This window comes from Dipodomys merriami, unplaced genomic scaffold, assembly GCF_024711535.1.
Source record: "Dipodomys merriami isolate MVZ:Mamm:240054 unplaced genomic scaffold, mDipMer1.0.p SCAF_120, whole genome shotgun sequence".
NCBI lineage: Eukaryota > Metazoa > Chordata > Mammalia > Rodentia > Heteromyidae > Dipodomys > Dipodomys merriami.
Genome location: NW_027202494.1, coordinates 193,453 through 220,978, shown reverse-complemented (window position 1 = coordinate 220,978; position 27,526 = coordinate 193,453). Strand labels below are relative to the sequence as shown.

The following is a 27,526-nucleotide window of genomic DNA, read 5'->3' as shown; positions in this document are numbered from 1 at the left end:
ACCTTTGACCTCAGCTCTCTGAAGGGTGTTTCAGAAATGAAGAGAAGAGCGGCCTCCTTCCTTGCTGTGCTCCCTGCCCCCCACCTGTGCCAGGGCTGGTGTCTGTGGCTCACAATCTTTCCAGCTCACTGCTCGGCCAGGCCATGCCCCTCCCACCACAGCCCAGGGAGCACTCCAGAAGGAAGAGCACATGGTGCATGTGGTAAAGGGGTGGCCAGGCACCCTCACCCCAAACCTGATGCCAAAGAAAACACTGAAGACATTCAATTTCCAACTGCTTTTCTTTAAAAACAAAATCCCACAAAACAGAACTAGCAGAACTCTATCCCACCCTACCCTCGTGTAACAGGTTAGCCATTAACAAGAAAAGAACAATGTCATCAATGCTGGATGTCACAGTGGATGGCCCAGGATGGGGCCCGACACAGCCACACAGACCCACACCAGAGAGCCCGCAGCCTGGCCACTGGATGAACAGAAAGCGAAGTAAGACGTTAGGACAAAACAGAAAGGCAAAGGGATGGGCGCGATGCTTGTTAGGTGCCGCCAGGCCCGAAGCGGCCACGGTCTGTGCAGACGCTCCAGCAGTCCCGGCTGAGTGCGGCTGTCCAACCCCCAGGCAGGCCAGGCCCACGGGGAGTCTGTCTTGAAGGTGCTACAAGCCGCCCTGTGGCTTTCCAGGGACTTCAGGATTCGGCGTGGTTGGACGAGCTGGGCTGGCCCTGCCGGGGAGGAGGCGGCACGCAGCCAGGCAGGAGGGGTCACTTGGTTCCATCTGCTTGAAAAGCGGCTGCAGACAACCAGGCAGGAGACAGCGACACCTGGGCTAGGGGCTGCGCGGGTGATCTGTCCAGCTGGCAGAGAGCCAGGCTCATAAGCAGTGCCAGGTCCCCAGGGTCTCCAGGAATGCACAGCGCCGCGGATGGAGACCCCGGGTCTGCTGTGCCGGCTCCGCTCGGTCGGGGGAGCTGGATGTGGCCTGTGGGAGCCAGGGGTGTCCCCCCCGGCCACAGAACATGTGCACACAGGGCAGCACGGCTGTCTCCCACCTCCGGCCACTCAGGGCAGGTGCCAGCTCTTCCCGCCAAGCCATCAGCCAGTCAGCCGTGCTCTGAGATTCCTCTAGGACTTTCAGACAGACAGAAGCCCAGGGGGTCAATAGAGCGAGCCTGGCATGCAGGAAGCCCTGGGCACCATCCCCAGGACCTCAGAAGAACAAAAGCCTAGTGTTGGGGTCCAGCGGTCAGCGGAGTCCTCGGTGTGGCTGTGACTGTGGCGTCTCAGTAGTTCTGTCTCGGCAACAGTGATCTGGTCCCTGGGTGCGGGCCGAGCCGCGGGCATGCTGCCCATCTCCCGCCCCATTTCTTTTAAAAATCACCTTGGTGGCCTTAACCAAGATGCTGCGTCAGACGCAAAAACTTAAGTTAAAACAAAAACTAGAACCACAAACAAGGGCCGGGCATGACAGCGCCAGCCGGGCCGCCGGGCGCATGGCTCGCGCAAGGCCAGGGAGCTACCGCTGATGTTCCTTGTCCGAAACTCGTACCAGAACGTTCTCAGTGCCTTGAGTGCCTGGCCCGCAGGGTGGTGAGGAGAGGCCAGAGGCGCTGGCCTGTGGGCGAGGCGTCTGGGAACGGGTGCGGTGTCCTCTCCCAGCGGTGCCTGGGCCTCGGCGCTAGTTCTCCTGTGGGACCACCTGCATGAGCTTCTGACACAGGACAGTGGTGGAGACTGCAGGGAAAGAGAGAGGCGGCGAGTGAGCGAGGGGCCGTCCCCGCCACGGCCTCCTTGCAAGTGTGGCCCACAGCCCAGCTGCTGCTGGGGGAAAACTCAGACCCCCCCCGCCCCCCCACGACAGGAGTCACATGTGCCGTGGACAGCAGGTGCTCGCCCCGGACTCCCGGTCAGCTCCCCAGAAGTGCACAAGTGGCCCAGCTGCCGAGGCTGGGAGGGAGAGTGGTGAGGGGCAGGGGTGGAGCAAGCCCTGGGGCCTGGCAGCCTGCTAGTGTGGCAGCCGGGAGCCGGCGTCCTCCTCAGCCAGGCGGCGGGGACCCGGCTGGACTGCCTGCCTGCCTGCGGAGAGCTGTGCACACACATCACCCGGCCAAGAAAGCATGCGGGAGGGGGAATCGGGGCTCAGGGTGCGGCGTCTCTGCTTCAGACTCCTGGTCTATCACTGTGCGTGTGCGTACACTCTGTTACTGTGAGCACTGAGGAACCTCAATTCCCTGGAGACAAGGGCAGGGGCCTGGCCTTTTGTAGCGGGCGAGGTGGGGCCTCCCCCCTTCCCCCCGGCCGGAGCCAGGCCTGGGAAGGCCCCGCCCTCCTGGCTCAGCCTTTCTGGGTCAGGCGGCCTGTTAAGCTGGTGGCTGACGTGGGGTGTTACTTGGCAGAGGCTGCGGGGCTCTCTGCATCCCTATTCTGAGAATAGCCAGTGCCGAGCCTCATCCCTGGAACACACGGCCTGCCTGGCTGCCAACACCAGGGCCCTGGGCCTCGGAGCTGCGGCCAGGCCGGACCGGCGCTCCGTGGTGCGGGCAGGGCGGGGCAGGGCCCGGGACACTCACAGATGCCCTGCAGGAGCCACTTGGGCTTGTTTTTCCACCAGACACCGAAGTAGTAGATGGGCAGGCCGCTGAGGATGATGGCGAAGCCGATGCCGCACTCCACCGGCGTCTTCCAGAAGGACACGGCGATCAGGAACAGGCAGGCCAGGATGAAGAACACCGGGAGGGCCAGGTTCACCTGCGGCGCCACATTGGGGAGGTGACAGGTTCTCCACACTGCCGAGCGAGTGCCCGGCCACCGGCCCCGCCCCACTCTGGGCCCCTGGGGCCGCTTTCTTCCAAGACCCAGCTGCACCTCCGGGCCCTGGGGCCCCCCACCCTCCTCTCCTTCCGAGTCCACTCCTCACAGGGCCGGTGCTCTGCTTTGGAGCAGGCGGGACGGCTGTTTAACCTGGACTTGGCTGTGATGCCCAGTGTGGCAGGGAACCAGCCCAGCCGACCTGACGGCAAGGCCTTGCGAGGGCGTGGGAGCCTGGCCCTGCCAGCCCCACAGCAGCACCGGCGGTGGCCCTGCCAGCCCCACAGCAGCACCGGCGGTGGCGGCCCAGCACTTCTGGGCAGACCCTGGCCACTCCTCAGAGTCACTTGCGATGGTCCAAGCAGAAGGCCCCCGACCCCACAGCTGCGGGGTGCAGGCAGCGGCTGTGAGGGCCGGTGGGCTGGGGGCTGGGTCTGCCACTGGAGTGTCACTGTGGACGGGACTTGTCAGAGTTCGACTGCACTAACCCTGTAGACGGCCAGGCCACCCTCGGCAATGGGTCACAGGCCTGGGTTGCCAGACACCACCCCCGACCCTTCCCCAACAGCGCCACCCCTGTGCTGGTCACCATGAAGGGTGGCCCCTCCCGCCTCCTCAGGACTGGCCGACTTCACACTGGCCGTCGGAGACATGCTCTGGCTCAATGGGCAGTCTGCCCGCAGCCCCCAGAAACAAACCAGGAGCAGGGGGAGCCGGGCTGCCCTGTCATCTCCAGGCAGCCCCTGGACTCGCTGGCTGCGCACTTATACACTGCCTCACCCAGTTCTCCCCAGAACCAGCTCAGAAGGCAAGGGCAGGACCCAGAGGCTGTGTGGGCTGCTGCTGCTCTCTATGAGCCTGATGACTTGGGACCTCGTGGCCAGGATGTCCACCGGGACCCCACAGCCAGAACATCCCCCAGACACTCACCTTGATGGGCCGCTCCAGCTCTGGCTTCTTAAAGCGAAGCCACATCATGCCAATGATGGCCAGGGCCACACAGAGCCAGTTGAAGAAGCTGAAGAAGTTGATGACGGAGAAGATGTCTTTGGAGAAGGCGTACAGCAGTGTCATGGCGCACTGGAAGCGGAGACAGGTCGGTGAGCCCGGCCCACTGTGGCTGGCCGGCCCGGGGCGGGGGGACGCACGGCCCAGAGGACGCCCAGCTGGGCGCTACCCGTCCAGCTATGTCAGCAAGTCTACCTCAGGAGCCGCAGCTAACCCTCTCCTTCAGGCACACTGTGCAAAGACTCGACTCTAACCAAGCCAGGTGGGCACAGCGGGTGTGACCAGAGGCCAGGACCGGTCGGCATAATGCTCAGGTGAGGTGGAGACTGCTGGCCCCAGCGTGGGAGGCAACCCGTTAATCCCTGCCCAGCCCCAAAGCCACCTGCACTACAGCCTCCCGTGGGCCTGAGCTTCTGTGCAGACGAGTGACTGTTACAGTGACACAGACCTAGCACCGCATGCACACAGACGAGCTGGGAAGGAAGATGGAGCCCATCAGGAAGAACACGTGTGCAGCGGGTGACCTCAGCCAGGCACCAGAGGCCACAGCAAAGACCGTGTGAGCTGGCTCCCTGGGGAGGGTGGGGGGCGTGGCGCGGCTCACAGGCTTCTGGGCTTTTTGAATTGACAGCTGTCCCTTGGTAAGGATCACATATTACATATGGAATTAAAACTGAGCAATCGTAGCCAGGCCTGGAACTGCAGCGTGTGGCCTGGGACCCCAGGTCCTGGGGCGGGGATGGTGGGGTTGCAGGTACCGGGCGTGGACCAGGCTTACCGTGAACACAAGGGAGGGCACAGGAGTCAGGAGCTTCGGGTGGATCATGGAGAGGACCGATGGCAGGTGGCCCTCCCTGGACCCCACAAAGAACAGCCTGTGGACAGAGCAGCAGGGCTTCAGCCCAGGCCTGGCCATGATACATGGCCCGGAGAGGGCAGTGGTGGGGTGAAGGCTCCTGGAGCAGAGGGGGGAGGGCAGAGTAGGGAGGGCGGGGGGAAGGGGGACGGCAGAGTGGGCAGGGCAGGAAGGGCAGAGTGGGGAGGGCCCGAGTCCCCGACCACATGGGCGGCAGGGTGGACACGCGGGAGGCCCGCTCTAGCTGCAGCTCCCTCTCAGCCACGTTCTCCAGGAGCAGAGCGCCGCCTGGCAGAGCTGGTGTGGCCTCTGCGAACACTCACCTGGAGGACGTGAACAGGGACCCGTTGACAGAGCCGAAGCAGGACAAGCCCACGAAGACCGGGATGATCCAGGACATGACTCCCAGGTGGTAGTTTCCGAAGTCCTGGGGGACACAGCAAGTCAGACTTCCCTGCCTGGCCTGTCCCCTGCGCTTCCCCAAGGGGAGGCTCTGCCTCCACTGGTCCAGAATCCTCCGCGGTGCCTAGCGAGCGGCAGCGGGCGCCTGGCTCCGCAGGGCTGGCAGTCCCCGTGTGGACGGGGCTGGGGCTCTGGGTCAACACTTGTAGACTGGTCCAGAATCCTCCGCGGTGCCTAGCGAGCGGCAGCGGGCGCCTGGCTCCGCAGGGCTGGCAGTCCCCGTGTGGACGGGGCTGGGGCTCTGGGTCAACACCTGTAGACTGGGCTGCTCCCTGGGGGAAGCAGTGGCAGCCAGATCTGTGGCAGCCCCCCCCCCCATGGTGCTGCCAGAACCCCCCCCCGCCCCCCGTAGGCCTCTGCCCAGATGCAGGGTTTTTAAACCCAGGGCAAGGATCTTGACCACACAGCCGGCGGCCCTCTGCAGTCACTTTAGCAGAGATCCATGGCAACTATGGGGCCCCCCGAGTGAAGCAAGACTCGGGCACAGAGCAGCCTGCGGTTGGCCCCGGGCTGGGGGTACGGGCTGCCTCGGTCTCTGTGGCCAGGGGATGCTGGAGCGCTGTCTCACCACAGCCACGGCCTCAGACGCCAGCATCTGCTCGGTGGACAGGGTGGTGAAGTAGGCCAGGTTGGTCAGCACGTACACCAGCGTGACGATGGGCAGGGAAATGATGATGGCCAGGGGCAGGTTTCTGGAAGGAACGGCGGGGCCCCTCGTTCAGGAAAGCCTGGACTACTTCCCACTGCAGCCGCTCTGTCTGGGCTTCACTCCCCAGGCCAACGGTTCAGACTACCACTGGCACCGCAGGCCGCGGGACACGCGTGCATCCGGGCTGGGGGAGCTGGGTGAGCCTTCTACCCCAGGGAACAAGGGCACCTCCCAGGGGACCGCGAGCACTGGGAGCCGAGCTGCCCTGAGCTGCCCTGCCCGCTAGCTGGGCCACTGACCAGTCCCCACCGTGGAGGACTAGAGCCATAGCCCACACCCCACGGGAGCCCCTCTGACACTGTGCACGCCTACATGCACACACACGCGCGCGCACACACACACAGGCGTGTGTGCGCAGAAGGGGGAGCAGGCGGGGCCACCCATGGGCATCAGACTCAGCCTGGGGCCCCCAGGCACGTGTGGCCCACCCTCGGGTGAATCTCCTTCCAGGTCACAGTCCTAGGAACCAGTCCTGTCCGGCGCCATCCTAACCATGCCCCTGCACCCAACTCTGGAGGCGGGCTGAGCCCACCAATGGCTTCCCGTGAAGTGTCTCTTCTCATGGTAAAATGACGAAGAGCTGTCTCCGCAGGTCTCCACGTACCTGTAGGGGTTGATCATCTCCTCCGTGACAAAATTCAGGTAGTTCCTAGAATTCAGACAATTGTTTGTTATCCACCACTCCCATAGGGGTCTACGCACGTCAGGGCCACAAGATGCAGACTTTATGGAGCCTACCATCCTCCATAGGCGAAGAGGCCACTGTACAGGGCCAGCACGATGTTCCCCACGTCCAGCTTGGTGCCTTCAAAGGAGAACTTGGGGTCCAGATTGGACACATCACCTAGGAAACACCGACAGAAGAATGCTGGTTAGAGGTCATGCTGCAAGTTCTGGAATGTTCTTGGAGCAATATATTGTAACAAACAAAGGCGGTCTGAGGGCTTTTCCTTAAGGCAAGTTGCATTCACTTGGTGAGACATCTGACCACAGCCCCAGCTTCCCTGGGGCTGGGCCCCGTCCTCGTGGTCCAAGCCACCCTGAGGGTGGTGGAGCCAGCCCCTCAGCCCTGCCGGAACCCACCACAGGCCACCCCAGCCCCAGCGGATGGTGCAGAGGACAGGGAAGGAATGAGCAGCCCTGTCCCTTCCAGAACACTTCCCTAGGCCCAGAGATGTGAACATCAAGCCATATGGAGTCAGCTGGGACACCAGGGGCTCGAACTGCGGCCTCCCTGATCTGTTTGAGCTCGGGGCAGGTCTCTTGGAGGCCGGAGGCAGGCGGCCCTGTACCACGCATGTGAGAAGCAGCCCGTGAGGACAGTGGGCGAGCAGACTTGTGCACACACTTCCTGTGCAGCGTGTCACCTCAATAGCATCGCAGAGACCCCTTTCCCAAAAAGGGCTCCAGGAGATGTGACTGAGCCACGGAAGGAGGGACAGCTCTGAATGGGGTTTCAGGGAGTCACCTGTTTGCGAAGTGACCCTAGTTAGGCGCGGTGAGTCTCGCTGTTTCCTGCGTCTGAGAAGCAGGCACTGACAGACACAGGGAGGTTCCTGAGGCCGAGGGGTCACTTGGTGACTCTCGGGGACACATCCTCTCCACCATGCAAAAACACAGCGAGGAGGCCCACCCCCCCCAGGCAGCACCGGCTGTCTGGCGCCTCCACAGTGTCAGCCCAGTCCGCTTCCCCGGGCTGGGCCGGCCGGCCGCAGGCGCCGAGAGCTTCCTCGCTGGGTGTGAAGTGGCTCTCAGCGCTCACCTGGAGCCGAGGGTCCCACGACTGGCCAGCGCCCCCCTGCCGTCCCTTCCAGACACTAGCGAGTCCCAGGCAGCTCTGCACAGATACCACCCCTGCCTGCTGCTGGCTTCACCTGTGCGTGAAGCTGGGAGGAGTGGGGGTGTAAGGTGGAAAGTGGTATGCCTTTGGGGGTGCCTTCCAGAACATTCCACAGTAATGGATCAGCAGGCCAGTGATCTTGGCCATCCCGGTGACTGTCCACGGATTTGCTCTGAGACAGGGTCTTGCTATGTAGCCTCCTGAGGGCTGGGATTCTAGGCGTGAGCCACCACTCCAGACATCCCCCAACTTTGCCGCCAGGCTCTCCAGCATCTTCCATGTCCCCACGGACCCAGGGGCAGACGAAGCGGACTGAGTTGGCAGCCTACACACCATGCCTGTGGTCACGGTGGGGCCTGCTGCGCAGCGAGCGGCGTCCTGGGGGAGCCTGCGGGGCGCCTGGTGATGTTCCCCAGCCCCGCGCGGCCACGCGCCCCACGCTGCTGGGAGGGGCTGAGGCTGCCCACGCGCTCGGGAGGGAGGACAAACCTCCATGATGAACGTGGGAGGACTGTCCAATCCCCGTCCTGCCCGGGAGATTAGCGTGCTCTGCCACCGGGTGGGCAGCGCGGGCAGAAGCACAATGGGGCATTGTGTGTCCTCCTGGGGAGCGGCCCCTGCAGGCCCAGAGGAAGCCTCCCGCACCCCACTCCCACGCTGGCCTCAGAGACAAAGGCCTGGCCCACGTGTGTCTGGGAACATCCTGATCTCCCACTGTAGCCCCTGCCAGGCTCAGTGGGCGAGGGGCCAGCTGACAAGGAAGGGACGCAGCAGGCAAAGGCAGTGGGTGCCCGCTCTCCATGCCTGCCCACCTGCCTGCTCCTGGCCCCCAGGCTCCGCCCCAGGAGCTGACCCTCTCCCGGCCATCCCGTTGGACGGAGCGAATCCAGACATGACTGGCCTGAAGCTCTCCATGTCCCCAGTCCCCTGTGCCAGCAGAGTGGGGGGTCCAAAGCTCCTTCAACACCGAGGGGAGAGAGACCGTCCACCAGAGCCTCGGGGCTTTTCTGGCTCAATCAGCAGCCTTCCCTTGCACGGGATCGACAGCTCCTGGAAGCCCCCGCGTGACACCAGCTGTGGAGAGCAGGTCACGTCCTCTGCAGTGGGAACCACGGGGAAGCACAGTGGACAACTGTCCACAGGTGTGGACCTTCCCGAGAGGCAGGAGGTCTGCGCAAGGAAATGGCGCTGCGGACAACGGCCCCCGCCAGGCCCTCAGCATGTGCGAGGGCTGCTGCAGCCAGGGGCTCTTCTCCTCAAAGCGCCCAGGTACTGTGGGTCAGTGCCCTTGGCGTGGAGGACCCTGGCTGCCCAGACCACTGCCACGGGAGCAAGGTGCCAGCATTCCGTCACGCCCCCAGTGGGGCGTCCATCTGGACACAGGGGCCGGCCGGAGAATATCACACGGGAATTCTGCAGACGCCGCAACTGCGCACAATGCTCAGAAAGTGCTTCTGGGTATGTGTGTGGGGGGTGGGGGGGCATCCAGAGCCACTGGAATTATGCACACTGTGTATTCAAGCTGAACAGAAGCTCCTTGCCATCCCTACCGGTCTCTAGTCACAGCAGCTGCGCAGGTGCCCCGGCTCCCGTCCCCCGTGCCCCTCCTGCTGCAAGATGAGGCACAGGCGCCCCTCCCCACGGCCAGCCTCCCTGTGGCTGGGCTCCCGAGACAGCCTCACCTGGCAACCTTACCCCGAGCCTCAGAGGGCCTTGACAGCCAGGGTCCCAAAGGCTCGAGCAGGGACTGGTCTGTCTTGAACCTGAAGGCTCCTTCATCGCCCCAAGGGGGGAGAGGCGTGGCAGGCTGGAGCCAGGACTGTAAGAAGGTCCTGTGCCCCACGTGACCCCGAGAGTCCCCGTGCGGACACTTATGGGACCAGGTCAGGCTCGGAGTCAGCAAGGCCACCTTCCGTGGTAGCAAACGTGACTCGGCTGGGCCCTTGTGCGGGCAGGGTCCAGGACCCCGCACACCACTAGGGTCCAGACTTGCCCCCCTTCCCCTGTCGTGTTGACGGTGGCGTGGGTGTCTGCACCTCGTGGCTCTCGAGGGAGCTTGTATCTGGGAAATGACAGGCCCAGGCAGGCAGGGCCTAGCATGCTGGGGAGGGGCTGATGACGGGGGAAGGTGTGAAGTCCCCCAGCCCCAGCCCCCACTGCCTGTGGGGCTGGCTCCGAGTCCCAGCTGCCCTAGGACGTGCACGTGTGCGCTCCTGCTCTCCCAGCCCATGCGAAGGTGGCCAGCGAGCCGCTGCCGGAGTCACACAGGAGCACACCTGAGGAGCCCAGGGCGGCTGGAACCCAGGGCCTGGTATTTGGGGGGTGGGGTGGGCTGGAACCAGTCTTGTCCCTGCTAGGCAGGGAGTCTACCGCTTGAGCGGTAGACTGGCCCCAGTCCTTTTTCTTTTTCTTTTTAAATCTTTTTCTTTTTCTTTTTGCTTATGTGGTACTGAGGAATCGAACCCAGGTCCTCATGCATGCAAGGCAAGCACTTTACCACTGAGCCACCTTCCCAGCCCCCCCCCCCCCCCCCGAGTCCTTTTTCTGAATTCGAGCTCTGTGCTGATGCCTGGCCTGGACCTTCCTACTTTAGCTTCATCGTAGTGGGCATGGCAGTCATGTACCACTGTGCCCAGCTTTAACTGCCTGAGGAGGGTCTAAACTGTTAACCCTACTTGGCTTCAGATGCTTTAACATGGCTTCCCACGGAGGACCTGCATGACCTCTTCAGGTCAAGGTCAAGGCCAAGGTCCAGAGAGCGGCGTGCTCTGTCTCGTGCGTGCAGCAGTACCTCGGGCAGACCCTGGCCCCAGCTCTGGTCCTCCCAACCCCACGTCCTGCCTGTGCGCTGGCCCAGCCACCAAAGCCACCAAGAGCCCGTTCTCTAGGTGTCTCTGGGCCTCATTCCACCGCCAGAGGGGCAGAGACAACCCCACACAGCCCCAGATGGTAAATGGTACCGTGAGGCAGCCCAGCCAGTGTGGGGGAGGAAGAGGAGCGTCCCCCACGAAGACGGGCGGGTGTGAGGCAGGAGAGGCCCACTCTGAGGCCTGCCCTGCACACACAGGACTCACCAAAGGGACAGGGAGGGGCTGCAGGCAGGAGAGGCTAGGCCTCACCCCAGGCCGTGCGTGCCTGGCCGGGCGGTCCCTCCCCACGGACAGGGTCGGGCTCACTTACCCCTTCCGATCTGGACGAAGCCGAGCAGGATGATCAAGGCCAGGGCCAGCAGCTTGGCGGCGGCGAAGGCGTCCTGCACGCGGGTGGCGGCCTTCACACTGTAGCAGTTCACAGCCGTGAGCAGCACTGCAGGGAGAGGCCAGCAAGCCTGCGTCAGCCAGGCCACCCAGTGTAACGGCTCAGCACGGAGCGGGCAAGGTCAAGGGCCCCACTAATGGAAATGGTTTGCAGCCAGACAGTTTGCAGGCCCACCCATGGTTTTTCTTTTTCTTTTATTGGTCGGTTGTGGGGCCTGAACTCAGGGCCTGGGCGCTGTCCCTCAGCTCTTCAGCTCAAGGCAAGCACTCTACCACTGAGCCACCTTCCAGCCCTCCCTGAGTTTCTTTTGCTCAAGGCAAGTGGTCTACCACTTGAACCACAGTGCCACCTCTGGCCTTTTCTGCTTATGTGGGGCAGAGGAATCGAGCCCAGGGCCTCATGCACGCAAGGCGAGCGCTCTACCACTGAGCCACCTTCCCAGCCCCCCACCCATGGTTTTTCTTCTCTTTGCCAGTATTGACTTGAATTCAGCCTCATGACTGCTTATGGGCTTGCTGATGGCTGGTGTTATATCTACCACTTAAGCCATGCCCCCAGCCCAGCATTTTGCTAATTGTAGACAAAGTCTCAAAGATTTTTCTACACAGGCTAGCTCTGAACTTTGATCCTCCAGGTCTCAGTCTCCATAGCAACTAGGATTACAGATATAAGCCACCAGTGTCTGGCAAGATTTCCTTTTTAGTGACTGGATGTCAGCCTCCTAAGGGACTTTCTGTGACTACCACAGCTCCTGTGGGAGCTGGTGTCCCTGCAGAAAAGCAGCTCCCTCTGGGTCAACTTGGAAGGGGAGTGCTGCTCTGCCACTGTCCCTGCCAGCCAAAAGGCACAGCTCCTCTTGCCCTAAGACAACAAGGCCGCCGGTCCCATGGGTCCATCTGGCAAGTCCAGAGCAGCGGTGAGGACCCAGGCTGTGCCGGAGAGGTGTCGGCCAGGAGGCCTGCTCCCAAGGCATAGCCAGCCTCAGTGGGCCGGGAGTGGAGGGAGACAGATACCTGCTCCCAAGGCATAGCCAGCCTCAGTGGGCCGGGAGTGGAGGGAGACAGATACGTGCCCCATTTTGTTCCTGTCTGAAATCACACGGAATGTCTCCCAGACTCCAGAGCAACTGGCACCCAGACAACCTTGAACTCTGCATCCCAGAAACAGGAGGCTCACTGAAGACTGGAGGCCAGGGCCAACAGATTTGCAGACCTGGGCCAGAGCCGGCTGTGGGAGGCTCAGGGAGCTGCGGCCCCGTAGTCCCCCCCCCCCCCCCCGGTTCTACTGCGGAAAATGATACAGCCCCTTCCTGTTCCACCACCTCCTAGGATTAGGGGCTGAGACTGGGGTGGGGCTGCGCTGCCAGCCTCCCCAGCTCCACTGGCCTGGTGGCCGGAATCAAACATAAACCCGTGAAGGGCACAGCGCCGTCCGGTGGACCACCACGGCTCACCCCGCCCCACCCCCCTCCGCCACACAGCCACAGCCAGCTCAGGCCGCAAGACGCCGGGCTGGACTAATTACATGTCATTTTGCTATTTGAAGAACAGACTTCAAAGAACTAAATCCACACTAATTAACTGGATGTGGCCTGACGTCCCAGGTGAAGGCCCCGGAAGGCCCCGGAGCTGGGCAGGATGCAGCCCGCCGGCTGCCCCTCTCTGATGCTGACCAGAGGTGGAGGGACAGGGGACGGAGAGCAGTTGTTCTGGCTGGTTCTCCTCCATGGGCAGGCTTCCCCAGAGCCCCAGGGTGAAGCAGGGAGGGTGGATGAACAGCGGAAGTCTCTTCCCAGGAAGAGGAAAATGTGTCTGTTAGGCACTGAGCCGAGCCAAACTGTCACCTAGCAGCCATGGCTCAGCCCCTTGGGCCCAGGCACTCTGCGGGGGGAGGGGGGGGAGGGAAGGGGGGGGAGGGGAAGGGGGGAAAAGCCACCTGACTGTCCCTGACTCTCACGTTTCCTGAAAGGTGAGTGTGACCACAAAGAAGCAAGCGTGTGCCAGGCTGCCCACTCCCCCGCCTCCCGGATGCAGCAAGCAGCCAGGCGATTGCATCAGTTGCCCATTTGGGCGGGTGGCAGCGGTGGAGGTGTGGCTGCCAGGCCGCCGCCACGCCCACTGGCCATGCCCACTGGCAGGTCGACTGTTTCCCATCTCAACTCTGGAGGGAGAGGAGTGGTGCAGACGCTCCCGCCCCGGGTGGGAGGAGGCAGGTGCGGCCGGGCACAGCCGTGTCAGTGCAGCGGTAACCAGGGACCCTCCTCGGCCAAAAAGTTTCATGCCAGTGCCAAGGTCAGGCGTTCCGAGGAAGGTGACGGTGTCCCCTCAAGAAGCCGTGTGTGCGCACACGCACTGTAAACAGCAAGGATTCCACGCCTGCTGGAAGCAGGTCCTCCCCAGGGTTACAAGCACGGCCACAGAGCAGCGAGGCCGGGTGGAGTTGGTGCCCGGCACTGGGTGCGGATAGCTGGGCAGGCCCGGCCCCCTCCCACAGGCCCCGAGCACCTCAAGTCTGTCTCCTGCTTCTAACCTTGCTCTAACATCTAAGAGCAGGGCCACCCTGCTGACTCAGAGCGGGGCCATGTTCCCTTGGTGACAGCAGGCTGGAGGGTCCTATGGCCAGGCTCCTAACAGTACGTCCCAGCCAGGCCTGCCCTCGCTCAGACGGAGACTCAGGCACCGAGGCCGGGCCCGGATGCACCGATGTCCTGTCAAATAGCCGCCTGTCTAAACAGACACCTCCCCAAAGGCATCTATTTAGAGATGGGCATGCGCTGCTGGGGGGGGTCGGGTCTCTGCCAGAGGAACGCCATGTCACAGGACTGGCGACACTCACCAGTTCTGCCACTGGCAGCACAGCCAGCTGGCTCCCCAGGGCACAGGAAAATGGCAGCCAGCGCCTAGGCGGAGCAGCGCTGGCCCACTGCATCACAGCTGGCCGGAGACCCAGGCCCAGGCCGGCCCCGGGTCCCTGCAGGTGGCCACAGCTTGATCTGAGTCCTCCCAGCACACAGGAACTGAGCTTAGAGGGTGTCCAGTGACCGTGGGGCTTCCCAAAGCTCAGTACCGCCACCCCTCCCCCACAGGCCCAGGGGTGGAGATTTGCCAATTTGGAAGGGCTGACCCACTTCCTGCCCTGCCTACACTCACTCACTCACCACCACAGGAGAGGGCACGGCCGTGCCAGCCAGCCCCGTGGCCCGCCCCTGACCCGAATCCCCAGACACTGACCCGGGCTCCCTGACCCTCTCACCAGGCAGGACCACAGCGAGACCAGAAGCCTCGGGCCCCAAGTCCCCAGGCACTGGGCGCCCACTCGGAGGTAACGGCCATGGCTGGAAGCATCCTTTCCTGGCTCCAGAGGCCACAAGCCATCCCTGCCTGGACCCAACTGCCCCGGTCCCCGCTGTCCACCAAGGGGAAGATCAGAACCAGACCGGTTTGGAGACCAGGAGGTTAAGTCACGCCTGCTGGCAGTCAGCAGGGGACCCGGCCCTTCCCGGGCCAGGCTGTCCAGTGGCAGAGGCACTGTCTGTGCTGGGTGGAGGGGTGTCTTACTCCTGTGCCTCCCTCGGGGGAGAAACTAGTGATGCAGAGGCTGGTGGTGTGCTTGAATTTCAGCCCTCCTGCTCCTGTCTCCGTACTTCCGTTCCGTAGGGTGTTGGCTGGAGCCCAGGCCCTGAGCGTGCCACACCATAGCTATCTCCCGTCTCCAGTCTACCCAGGGTGGCTCCTGCCTAAGCACTCAGTTCTTGCCTGCCAGGGGTAGAGGTGTCAGTGACTGGACACAGGGCTGGCCTATCTCTAAGTCACGCTATAAGAAGACAAGCTAAATAAGCCACAAGAAATCTGCCAACCCGGACACACTAGCCACCCCCTCACCAGGCTCTTCTGAAGCCAGCTCCGGGGGACCTGGACCGTCATGGGCACGCACAGCTGTTAGCTGAGTGGGGACAGGCTGTGTGGCCTTGGGCACGGTCCCTAACCCCTGAGCCTGCTTCCCCTCCAGCACTTGTAGGTGAATGGCAGGCCAGTGCGCCCTGCGGCGTCTGTCCTCAGCCCGTTCACTGCGCTCTATCTCTGGAGCACACAAGGCCCTGTGTGCACATGATAAGATGTCTCCCCCTCCAGTTCCATGCTGAGCCTTGCATGTCCCTGCCACACCAGCACCCTCATTTACAGCTGGGGTAAACAGAGCAGAGCCGGGTGAGCCTGCGCACTGTGGAAAGTCTACTGCAGGCTCTGGGGAGGGCCCCACTCCCAGGTTTCCCTAATGTATACAGGGCGGGCAGTCCAGCCAGGGGCCTCTCCTCCCTGCCCAGCCACTGACCGGGAAAAGGCCCGGAGGCCTGGGCTGAGCGAGGGAGTGGCCGACTGGAGCGGGCCGTGAGGCCACCTCAGGAGGGGCCATGCTGCAGCAGGCTGCCGGCCGCCCGGTGCTCCAGGCCCCCACCCCAGCCTGCGCACCCTGCCCTGCTTCCAGCTGGGACACACAGGACCCAGGGGATGGCCACAGCTTGAGGGTCCACCCTGACCAGGCCCAGTCAGAACTCCTCAGCAGCCCAAGGTCCTCCTAGATAAATCCACTGATGAGTCCCACGGGAACCTGGGAGTTGTGGAAGCTGCACCACCTGACCTGGAGGCATGTCCAGACCGGTGAGCTGGATGCAGGGCCTGAGCTGGACGCAGGGCCCGAGCTGGCGATGGGCAGTTCGGGGCTGTGCTGGCCAGAGGCTCTCACACTGTTTGAGCCTGGGCAGTGACAGATGCCCGCCAGCCCAGCTCAGGTGACCTGTGAAATCAGGTTGCCAGCCCCAGGCTCTTAGCCCTGGTGGAAGTCAGAGCTACCTCTGCACATAGCTGGCAAATCCTGGCACAGGAGGGCAGGGCTGGGCACAGCCAGGGGACCGTCCCACCTGGCCATCCATCGGAGGACAGGGGTCAGGAAGACAGCTCAGGTGCTCAGCTTCCCACACATGGCTGCTTTGACACCTTCCAGAACCTCCAGAGACTTCTAGATGCAGGATCAACACGGAGCTGAGGGTACGAGTCCTCCTGCAGGGTCAGGGCAGGGGACCCGAAAGGACCATGCAGGGCAGCCCTGCAGGGCCATCCTGTAGAACGCAGGTCCTGTTGCTGCAGACAGGATGGGGGCACGGGGCAGGACGGTGTGCTCTGAGCAGCTCCCCACAGCTCTGGGAGGGAGGAGAGCACATGGGCTCCTCCCTCGGGGGGGGGGGAGGGTCGGGGTTCATTCCCTGCCCTGTCGTGCTGGGAGTTCATTTTCACCATGGAGATGGCTGAGGCTCAGACAACTCCCTGTGGGAAATCAGCTCACACTGTGTGGGGAGCACGTCCTGTGGAGTCCAGACACAAATAAGCATCTGACCCGCAGTGTCCCTCCCTACTTTGGCTAATTGGGCTTCCTGGACATGGTATCACCTAGGCCACTCCAGACCCCTGGCAGGTGCCTGGCTCTGGGCTCCCACCTGCTCCGGCCTGGGTTTCCCTAGCTGGAGGACCAGGGTGGAACACTGATTTCAATCCTTGGGCAGAGCACGTGAGGAGAGGCGCACGGTCACGGTGCTGTGGGGGACAGGATCTCACCCTACTCCGGGCCCAAGGCGCGGCTCTGCTGCGGGGAGGCCCCTGGCAGGCACTCTGGGCAGAGATCCTGCTTGCACTAGGGCTTACCCAGGGGTCTGTGACCCAGAAAAAAAAGGGGTGAGAAATGCCTGCCCCCCTCCCACCCACCTCTGCGGTCACATGCTTCGCCTTAGGCCAGGTCCCATGACTGACAAGGTCCGCTCAGGCGTGCCTCGCTTTCATGCTGCCGGAAGAGTGGGTTTTGGGGCTAATGACCAGGCTGCTGGCCATGCTGACTCAGCCCGAGATGCTGGGGGGGGGGAAGTGGGGGGTGGAGGGGGGCTGGGGGGTGTGCTTTGAAAACACAGACCCTGACTTGTTCAGGTCCCAGCTGTGGCTGTGGGCAGGTCCAGAATCCTCTGATCTGGTTTAGGTTCCTAAGGCCTCACTGGATGGACCCAGATGGGGGAGCAAGGCCCCTGGGGGGCAGGGGGGGGATGGAGACCAGCTATCGGCCTGAAAACAGGGAGTGAAGACACTCCTTCACACACCATCCTCATCACTAGACAGTCAGCTGACGCCCTGGAGCCCTGTGGCCATCAAGACCCATCTCTTGCCCCAGCCCTCCAGGGAGGGGCCTGACAGTTCTCCATCCAGCCTGCCCTGTTACCTGGCCGGCTCAGGGGAAGAGAGAGCTTCTCTCCTCCTTCCCTCCTTTTGCTCGATGAGCAGGGCCAGTTCTGGGGCTGCTGCAGAGCACGGGGCCAGGTGTGTGGAGAAGGCCCGAAATGCCCGTGTTGCACATTAAATAAAATCCCCATCAACACCGGGGCAGGGCTGGGACAATCCGTTTTAGGTGTGGTGATGGAGGCTCAGAGGCCCCATGGATTTAAGAACATTATTCTTGGTTTGACAAAGGCAGAAAAGTATCTCCCCCCAGAAGTTCCTGGATGGGGAAGGCTGGTGAGCTCTGGCTCTCCGGAGCCTTGGGGAAGTGGCCACTGCCTCAAGAGCCAGCAGAGCTCATCTGCAGGAGGACCGGGTCCGTGAGCATGAACCCTCCAGAGTGGGTCCACAGGCCGGGTGCCACCCTCTGCCCAACAACCGTGTGGGTGTGAGGAACCACAGCCTGGAGGCCACAGCCCTGACACTGCAGGCCGGGTAAGTGGCACCAGGACAGCGGAGCCGGGAGCCCGGTCGGACCCCTTCTCCCAAGAGCTCCCCAGGGTGGGGAAGGAGGTGGTGTCACGCACTGGGAGCTTGGAGCTCCCCAGGAGGCTATGTCCTCCCCAGGCCAGCCTCCGCTCCTACAGCACCCTCTTCACCAACCGTGAATTTAGGTAAGCTTCTGGATCAAATCCCAGCCCAGCCAGACTTGAAGCTCCAGTCTGTGACTTCCATCGAGAAGGTAAACTCTAGCACCAGCGGAGCTCCAAGGAAATATCACCAAGTTCTCGGCAATAAACAAGCCACACAAACCACTCCTGAGACCCTGCACACGGCCCTCCGGAGGGAGCTAGGTCTGCCTTTTCAGCTGAGCAGGGCTAGCAGACACACTAGCACCTGCCCATAAAGACCTCATCTTTAGACTTCCCACATCAGCGCCGCAGAGAGGCCCTCTCTCCACCCTCTGTGCCAAGGCCAAGGCACACTTCACAACACAATTTTAACAAGCAGAAGCTAGAGGCTCTGACAGAAGAACTTTGCTCTAGAATGCATGCCCTCAGGCTGAGAATGTGGCTCAGTGGCAGAGTGCTTGCCTGGCATGCACAAAGCCCTGGGCTCCATTCCTCAGTACCACCTACACAGAAAAAGCCAGAAGTGGTGCTGAGGTTCAAGTGGTAGAGCACTAGCCTTGAGCAAAAGAAGCTCAGGGATAGTGTCCAGGCCCTGAGTTCAAGCCCCAGGACGGGACGGGCAAAAAAACCAAAAAAACAAAAAAAAAAGCGTGCCCCTGTGCAGCCAAGGTTTTCCGGAGGCGTCGGGGGCACAGCACCGGGAGGGAGACTGTGCCCTTGCGTGCCAGCAGGCCACAGGACGATGGGCAACAGTGCTCTTTTCTCTCTCGAGTCATGTGGAGTCCCGCTCTATGGAGACCACAAAATGCACTAAAACTCACTCCCCAACAGCAGTGTTCACAGGCCATAGGGGCTGTCTGCCTGCCCTTCAGCGCTGTAGGCTGCTCCACCAAGGCCACATGCCCCCTCCCCTGAAAACCCCGTTCCAACAACAGCAGGATAGCAACACGCACATAAGCAGTCGGGGGAACAACTGTTGAGTGTGGAACAGCACATACGAGGCATGGCACCACTGGATGGAAGACTCTGCCCGTTCGGGGGCCACAAGGGCTGTCTGGATCCCCCATCCCTCACAGCTGGTACTCCACCACTCTTCTTTAAGAAATAAAGGAAAGGGGCTGGGAAGGTGGCACAGTGGTAGAGCACTTGCCTTGCATGCAAGAGGCCCTGAGTTCGATTCCTCAGCACCACATAAGCAGAAAAAAGTCAGAAGTGGTTCTGTGGCTCAAGTGGTAGTGTGCTAGCCTTGAGCTGAAGAGCTGAGGGACAGTGCCCAGGCCCAGAGTTCAGGCCCCATGACTGGCAAAAGAAAGAAAGAAAGGAAAAAAGGCCTATGAAGAAAGCTGTGAGCGGCAGTCAGGCACGTGATGCATATCTACACAGACAACACTTGGGGGGGGGAGGAGGGGGCCTAAAGTAGAAAGGTCTTGAGTTCCAGGCCAGCCTGGGTTACTCACTAATACATTAAGGGGGAAAAAAAAGAAGGAGCTGGAGGCTCATGCCTGCAATCCTTAGCTACTCAGGAGGCTGAGATCTGAAGATCTCAGTTTGAAGCCAGCCCGGGAAGAAAAGTTGGCAAGACTATCTCCAATTAGCCAACAAAATGACACTTGGAAACATGGATCAAGTGGTATAGCACTAACCTGAGTGAAAAAGCCGAACAAGAGCTTGAAACCCTGAACTTAAGCCCAGGTACTGGCGCATGCATGCAACTCAGAAAAGAAAACAACAGTCTACAATCTGCGTGTCTGGCTTGGCAGAGCCTCTTGGGAAGGCGTGTGGCTAATCTTAGAACCCACACACCCTTCTGCTGTCTGGTCAAAGCACACGTGTGGAGCACACTTGCTGGGGCGTAAAGGAAGCGGTCCTGAGAGGCAGGAGCCTCTGGACCGACGTGCGAACACCGCAGTATCACTCCAGGCTTTTCAGAAAGCAGGAGAACACGCTGTATTTATGACCCAATTGAGATTGAAGAGAAAGTACTAAGAGCTGCCAGCAGAGGCTGGGGAGCACTCGGCCAGGGCCCGGAGTGAACTGTGATCCCATGCTTGCTCCACACACGTCCTGCCTGTAATTTTTCACCCCACCACGTACCTGTGTGCTACTTGGTCACTAGAAAGAGGATTAGAAAACGCTCCATCCTAGCCCATGCTGTTTGCTAAGGCAGCATTTCCCACACCTTCCAGTGCGCGCACACCACCAGAAGGCAATCTCAGCTTTCCATTCCCACAGCCAAGCACACAGGTCCTTAAAAGGCACTTTGGCTAGGTGCTGTTGGCTCACACCCATAATCCTAGCTGCTCAAGAGGCTGAGATCTGAGGACAGTGGTTCAAAGCCAGCCTGGGCAAAAAAGCCCTTGATACTTTTATCTACAATAACTACTCAGAAAATGCTGGAAGTGGCGCTGTGGCCTTGAGCACAAAGCGGCTCAGGAAGAGTGCTCAGGCCCGGGGTTGGAAGCCTAGCACCGGCTCAGCCCCCATTTCCGAGGTTGGCCTGCTACCCCGCGCGGGCGCCCACTGTAAAGGTCCGGGCAGGCTCTGGCATCAAGTCTGCTCCGACGCAAACACACGGTGTTAGATGCCGCGGCTCCTCGTAAGGACGATCCCGAGAACTGCTAGGAGCCTCGGGAACGCATCGCACGGCCGGTGCACACTCTCCCGGAAGCCTAACTTGCACCAGCGAACTGTCTCGCCAGGGGGGCGGTGGTCTCCGGGCCCGCGCCGCCGCCGGCCGGCCGCGCGTCAGCCGGCGCGCCTCCCGACAGGCCGGCTTGGAGGACGAGGCGGCGGCGATCTAGGGCGCAGCTGCCCTTTTAACGAGCAGGCGGCACAAGGAAGCTGGAGCAGGAAGCGCGCGGTGCGGCGCTCCGCGTGGCGCCGGCCGGACCCCAGGCGGGCACCGGACTTGGGTCCGGATGAGGCGGGGAAGGGGACCGCCCCGCCCGGCGGGGACGCCGTCCAGGAATGAATGGACGCGCGTGGGTTCTGGAACCAGTGATCTTGGTCCAGAACTTCGGGAAGGGTGCGGGGCTGGGGGGGTCCCGGCCGCCCCCCGCCCCCCTCCCCGCACTCACGCACGCAGAGGCAGCCCACGAGCTTGGCGGCCTCCTCGGGCACCGGGCAGCTGGGGAAGACCGGCTTGAGCAGGTAGGTGGCGAAGACGAGCGCCACGATGTACTGCGAGGAGGGCCGGATGATGAGCAGCTCGATCCAGAGCTTGAGGAAGGCGGGCAGCGAGCCGTAGACCTCCAGCATGTAGGCGTAGTCGCCGCCCGACTTGGAGATGGTGGTGCCCAGCTCGGCGTAGCAGAGCGCGCCCACGATGGAGAAGACGCCGCACGCGGCCCACACCACGAGCGCCAGCCCCGGCGAGCCCGCCTCCTTCAGCACGCCGGTGGGCGTCACGAAGATGCCCGAGCCGATGATGGTGCCCACGATGATGGCCACGCCGTTGAGCAGCGTGATGCTGCGCTGCAGGGCCACGCCCTCGTCCGCGCCCGCCGCGCCCGCGCCCGCCGCGGCCCCGCGCCGCGCCTCCAGCATCTTCTCCCGCGCCTGCCGCTCCTCCTCCGCCGGGGCGGCCGGCCCGCGCCGCTTGGCGCCGGCGCCCGCCATGCTCGCCGCTCCGGAGGCCGGGCCTGCACTCAGCGAGCGAGCGAGCGAGGAGCGCGCGGCCGGGGAACTCGGCGCGCCCGGGCCCGCTGCGTCTGGCTCCGCGCCGCCCGCGCGCCTCCTTTTATCTCCGCGCCCGCAGGCCCCGCCCCCGGCTGCCGTTAGGCGCCGCCCGGCCGCTGCCGTTGGTCCGCCTCGGAGGGCCCCGCCCCCGAGAGGCCCCGCCCGCGGCGATGGACGCTCGCCCCGCGGGCCCCGCCCCCGGCCCCGCCCTCTGGGCCAGCTCGGAGCACGTGGAGCGGCGCGCCCAGCCCGGGCGTCCCCGGACCCGCGGCCTCGGTGTCCGGGTTCGAATTCCCGGCCGAGCCGGGCCCGGGCCCCGGCCCGCCCGCCCTCCCCCAGCCCCCGCCGGCTGGGCCCGGGCGGCAGCGGGTGGCGCTCGAAGCTCAGGGAGGGGGGGTGCGGCCTGCGGTGCCCGGTGCCGCCCACCCCCCGCTGGGACCCCCGGCTTTGTCCCCAGTCCCCGCGCCCGCAAGCAGCGGTCCCCCCTCCCGAAGGCCGCCCTGCGGGGACCCGGGCGCGGGCCCCAGCCTGCCGAGCTGGAGCCAGGAACTCGTGCCTACGCTGGCCGGGTCCATGCCACGAGCGTGGCGGGTGCGAAGCGGGTGGCAGGGTAACGACAAATGTCAGGGGCAGCCGCGGGGCGAGGGGTAAGGCTGGCACGGCCACCCTGGCCTGGCCGGCACGACCACCCCAGCCTGGCCGGCACGACCACCCAGCCTGGACAGCATGACCATCCCGGCCTGGACAGCATGACCATCCCGGCCTGGACGGCATGACCACCCCGGCCTGGGCGCAGGAAGGGACAGCAGACACCTGATCTCTAGTCACAGGTCTGGGTGGGTGTGGTCACTTTGGCCTTCCTTTCTGCGCTTCTCCTCCTGGGCTCTGGGGAAAGCTCACTAGATGCTGGAGCAGGCCAAGGGGGTGGGCCACAGCTGCCCAGGGCACACCTGTGGGAATGTAGAACCCAGAGATGAACAGCAGCAATCTGCAGAGCAGATGCTTCTAGAGGTGAACTCCGGAGTTCTGATGCACAGCCATGGCAGGTAGAGGTCAGACAGCCTCCATCCCTGGACTTCTCACTGAAGCCAAGAATGGCCTGGCTGGACTTGAAGATCCATGGCAGGAATGTTCAGCCAATGACTGACCGGACCTGCCATTCCGGACCCCTCTCCTCCCTCCATCCCAGAATGCCGGTCATTCATTTGTCTGCAACAAGGAGACAAGTAGAAATGTTTGTAGCCCAAGTAGCCAGAAGCAGAGAAGAGGAAAGGTCACACAAACATTAACTCGCAGTACTGTGTAATGTGTACGTGGTGACTCAGGGAAGATTTAAAAAGCTGTCCCCTTTGTTAGACATCGGTGGCTCATGTGTGGAATCCTAGTTATCACAGGAGGCTGAGATCTGAGGATTAAGGTTCGAAGCCAGCCCGGGCAGAGAAGTCTGTGAGACTTTTACCTCCAGTTAGTCATCAAAGAGCTCGAAGTAGAGCTGTAACTCAAGTGGTAGAGCACTAACCCTGTGTGAGAAAGCCGAGGTACTGCACCCAGGCCCTGGATTCAAGTGGATGAGTGCATATACAAACGATTTCTCTGTCTTGCAGCTTGTGACTTGTCTTTACATACAACAGTCCATTTACACCCTAGCTCCTTTACCTGTGGCTTATTTACTTTTAGACCTTATTTTGGTTTCACAAGTAAGACAACTATCTATAAAGCTCAGAGGGGAGCCCCCGCAGCCACCCGCTGCAGGGGCACACGTGCATGGTGCCTCTTCCGTATAGGTGTCCATGCATGCAAACTGTGGAGGCTTTGTAAACCGAGAACACTACCAGAGACAGAGAGTCGGTCTTGGGGAGCCAGGCAGGACAGGAGGGAGAGGCAGGACCCGGCCTTCTGAGCACAGAAGCCCTGGGCAGTTGGGGGACAGTCGCAGTAGACTTGTGCAGGAAGAGGGACAGGGCCCCGAGAGAGTTCTCAGGCACCACAGCCTGCCACTGTCGATTTGCACCTACTTCTGACGGGTAAGTTCCTAGACTTATTCCTGTACATTTGCTTTGGTATATATGTACTTCTATTTCCTTACCTTAAGGTAAAACAAGTCTTGCTTGCTCCTTTCCGGACTGCTAAAATGCGAAAAGCTTTGCAAGCGGCGCCATCTAATGGTGAGTCCAGGTGTCGGTTCCTTTCAAACAGACTCCCTCCAAGCACTCTGGGCCCACTGTGTGTAGAGCACCCTCCACACCTGACTGTGGCAGACAGTTATTAAAAGTTATTAAAAAGGCTGGTGAGGACAACGACCAGACATCTCTATGGATGGAAATGGTGATTGCTATCAAAAACCTTCAAACCGTGACCCAGAGCGATCATAAGGGTATGTGTGGTGTTTTGTCTATATGGTTATTATATCTCTGAAAGACAATTACTGGAGATAAAATGCTCAGCGTATTGTTTTGGTAAAGGCTACTTTATCCACATGGAAGAATAGAGTACATGCCAGCTTTAAGTCCTCCGCTGTGGAAGTGTTGATGGGGACCATGGGTGTGCAGTTCCAAGGCACTGCTGGGGACTGGCGGGTGGTCTCACATGAGACCCCCTGACTTATGTTTTGAGGATGAGAAATGCTGTTGCTTTGGGAAGATTTTGTCCCTGGGGTAGCAGGTGTGGGTCTGGAAAAAAGGGCCTTCCAGAATCTTGAGTAGATCTGGGGGTAACTCCATGTCTGTTCTATTGGGCTACAGTTATGTCTTTAGGGACCACAGCTGCCCTTCTTTTTTTTTTGGTCAGTCGTGGGTCTTGAACTCTGGGCCTGGGTGCTGTCCCTGCACTCTTCAGCTCAAGGTGAGTGCTCTACCTCTTGAGCCACAGCGCCACTTCTGGTTTTCTAGTGGTTTATTGGAGATAAGAGTCTCACATGGGTTGGGATGTAACTCAGTGGCAAAGCGCTTGCTTAGCAAGTGCAACATCCTGGGTTCGATCCCCAGTACCAAAAGAGAAAAGAAAAGAAAAAAAAGAGTCTCACAGACTTTCCTTGCCCGGGCTGGCTTTGAACCGTGATCCTCAGATCTCAGCCTCCTGAGTAGCTAGGGTGACAGGCGTGAGCCACCAGCGCCCGCTCACGGCTGCCCTTATTGCAGAAGTAACAACAAAACAGCCAAGCAAGTCCCTGTCGCCGTGTGTGAGTGTGTGTGTGTGTGTGTAGGGGGGCTCAAGGCCCTGTGGCCTTGCATTTGAACAATGGCTGCACCTACCTGGGCACACACAGGGGGAGTGATTTCTGCCCCCACGTATAAGCTTTTTTATTGTCAAATAAACTCCAGATTCTTGACGATGAAGCTGGGCAGGAAGGAGACTTCCGGCAGTGTAATCCAGGCATAGGAGGTTGGTGTGCCCCAGGGTGACCCCGGGGTGACCTTTGCGCAGAGCTTTGGGAAGAGTCCAGCCATGTCTCACCCTGAAAGTTGGCCTCCTGCAAGACGGGAACTGATGCCGGCCAGGCTCCGGGCCCATGGGCCGGGACCAGAGCTCACAGCTTGCTCTTTGTAGACCTCTCATTGCGTCTGAACTCTTCAGCAATGTTTTTCTTTCACCTTGCTAATCACTTGTTCTTTTATATCCGTTTTTGCAGGCCCCCAAGCCTGAAGGAAAACATAGCAGTTGAGCCATGTGTGCGTTGGTGGCTGAACAGAGCAGCGGATCTCTTCACGCTTCCAGCCCCGCCTTCTGATCCCTCCTCCCCAGAGCAGCCTCTGCCACCTGCAGCCACCCCCGCACCTCCGGGCCTCTGCAGGACCGGACAGACTCCGATCCTTTCAGCCTTGGGCAAGACGAAGTGTGGTCCCCTTGCCAAGCCCGGCTGAATGGCCTTGAGGACCTTCTTATTCACTGGGACAGATTTGTTTCTGGTACTAATCCTCTGGACAGGACGGCCCCAGGTCCGGCGTGCTTCCCGAGAAGCAGGCCTGTTGTTTCTGTAAGGGGGCCTAGGCACTGGCAAAACTAAACCCTGGAGTGACTTTCCAACCAGCCTTGCAGAGGCTCGCTTGCTGGCCGGCGGCCCCCTGTCACCGCTGCCATCTTGACTAGCTTCTGCTTTCTGCTAGGGACCCGCGCTCTCTCGTGGCTCGAGGGGTCTCAGCCCTCATCACTCTGCCATACAGATCTGGCTGCAATCTCCCTGTCTTCGCAGACCTTTCTCCTCCTTTTGAGTGGTATCCTTTGCCCAGGAAATGATCTACTTGGCACACCTCGGAGCCCGGGCCTGTCCCTGCCTGCCTTCCTGTGTGAGCCCCGCTCTGCCTGTTCCCACGTGGAACTTTCAACATAGCAGGTATCCCTCCATGTGAAGCATGGTTTTCAGGGCTCGCTCCTAACTTACTCTCCAAAGCTGGTCTTTCCTGTCTGCGCCCCAGGACGAGGCTGCAGCGTGGGAGGGCCCGGTACACGTGTGTCTCGAATGCCCAGGCCCGGCCTCTGCTGGGCTGGGCACCTAGGCCCCTTTGGTGGTCCTTGTTGATGGCTGAGCCCCGGGCAGGCCCAGGTGTGGCCTCCATTCCAGTGTTCTGCTGGGGCCACGTCCACCGTGCCCACCACCCAGGCTCCACCAACTCGTGGCCTCTGGCCCCTGGCAAACTTCATAACTTCACCCCTGGGTGGAAGTAACCTGCCTTTCTTGAAAAGACTCTAGGAGGTCTAAAGTTTCCTGAAGTTCCTGTGGGTAGGAAGCAGAAACAGTATCCATAGCTGAAGATAAGACCCAAGCATAAAATTAGAGGTCATCACAGATACATTGTTTTACTTGAGTCAAAATAGGTTAAAAAAAAAAAAAACATTTTGCCTTTGATTTCAGCCTGTGTGCGGGTCATCTGAGGTCCTCTGCTTTGTCCCCGACCTACAGCCTGTGGTCCCTCTCAGGAAAGTGAAGTTGAGCCAGGCTGAGTAAAACACAGTCCACCACCCAAGACCACACTTGGAAGAGCACGTTTCTGCCAGCTGTCAGGAAGGGCAAGTCCCAGATCCGGGAGGCAGATGGTGGGGTGGGGGAGAGGGTGGCTGACTTCTCCTGCGGTCACAGAGGCGGTGGGCTCTGATGCTGTGACCTTGGCTCTCAGCCCGATAGAGGATGGGGACCCCCACCCCAGCCCCGCCCGCCACTACCCAAGTGTATCTTCCAGGGCCAGAGGTCACCCGCCGAGTGCCTGGGCCCCTCTGGACTGGGGCTGGGTGCACGGGGACTGTGGGGGAATGGACACTGGTGGACAATGCTTCCTGCGCCTTGGTGAACAGTGAGCCTGCCCGTGCTGTCTGCGGCCGGACTCATGTTCTTTCTCATCAGTGGCCCTGGAAATGCATCTGTCTGGCTGTGCACCCCCACGCCCCCCACACTGGGTCCTGCACACACTGGACCCTTCGTGGCCTGTGGCCGTGGACGCACCCCTCTTGGGGAGGTCTCCTCCCTCCTGCAGCTGAAGTCTGGGGTGTCAAGAGCCCATCAAGGCCTATCTCCGGCCTTGGTTAACCGTCCCCAGATGTTGGACACATTGGCTCTTCTGTGAAAGGGTCGGGGGAGGGTTACCCCAAAGGCCATGAGAGACGAACCAGAAGGTGGGTTTTAGAGCCTCCAGGCTCAGTGTGGTTTCTTGGCCGGGCAGAGTGCGCCCCATGACCCGGCCCGCTGCTGCGGGTGGAGCTGCAGCTCCACCGGCACGTGGAAGACCCCTTCCAGGACCTCGGCGTGGCCACTGCAGTCAGCGGTGGACGTCAGCGGTCAGCATGAGGCCGCTTGGAGTAGTGTGACTCAGTAGCCTCAGAGGACAGTCTGAGAAGAGACCCAGAGGAGGCCGCACGGAGACAAGGACAGACACGGCCTTACTCACACGGCCGGCAACGCCAAGGCTGCTGGGAGCGGGGCAAGGCCGGAGGGTCCCCACAGCCTCTGTCCTGCTCTTACCGGGTGCCCTGATTGCTCAATAAACAGCTGTTGGGTGGTGAATTGGAATGAAGTTGCATAGTTATGAAATAAAACAA

General features: G+C 61.4%; 1 protein-coding gene and 1 long non-coding RNA gene across 3 annotated transcripts; one reads left to right on the top strand and one right to left on the bottom strand.

Annotated features, from left to right (window-relative positions):
• Positions 1-262: 262 nt before the first annotated feature.
• On the bottom strand, positions 263-21,502 carry LOC138823504 (large neutral amino acids transporter small subunit 1). The gene is made up of 10 exons (XM_070016871.1): positions 20,899-21,502; positions 10,861-10,986; positions 6,579-6,684; positions 6,445-6,489; positions 5,700-5,823; positions 4,993-5,096; positions 4,592-4,688; positions 3,736-3,885; positions 2,568-2,745; positions 263-1,731 (listed from the first exon to the last, which is right to left on the bottom strand). Exons 1-10 carry the CDS (start codon positions 21,437-21,439, stop codon positions 1,676-1,678), a joined length of 1,527 nt encoding a protein of 508 aa, XP_069872972.1. The 5' UTR covers positions 21,440-21,502; the 3' UTR covers positions 263-1,675.
• A 635-nt stretch (positions 21,503-22,137) lies between these two features.
• Positions 22,138-27,526, top strand: LOC138823488 (uncharacterized). Of its 2 annotated transcripts, none has more exons than XR_011370834.1 (4): positions 22,138-22,329; positions 23,592-23,664; positions 25,128-25,829; positions 26,349-27,526. It is a non-coding gene; the product is annotated as an uncharacterized lncRNA (long non-coding RNA). The 2 variants fall into 2 exon arrangements; XR_011370835.1 differs by having other exon boundaries at positions 23,592-23,873.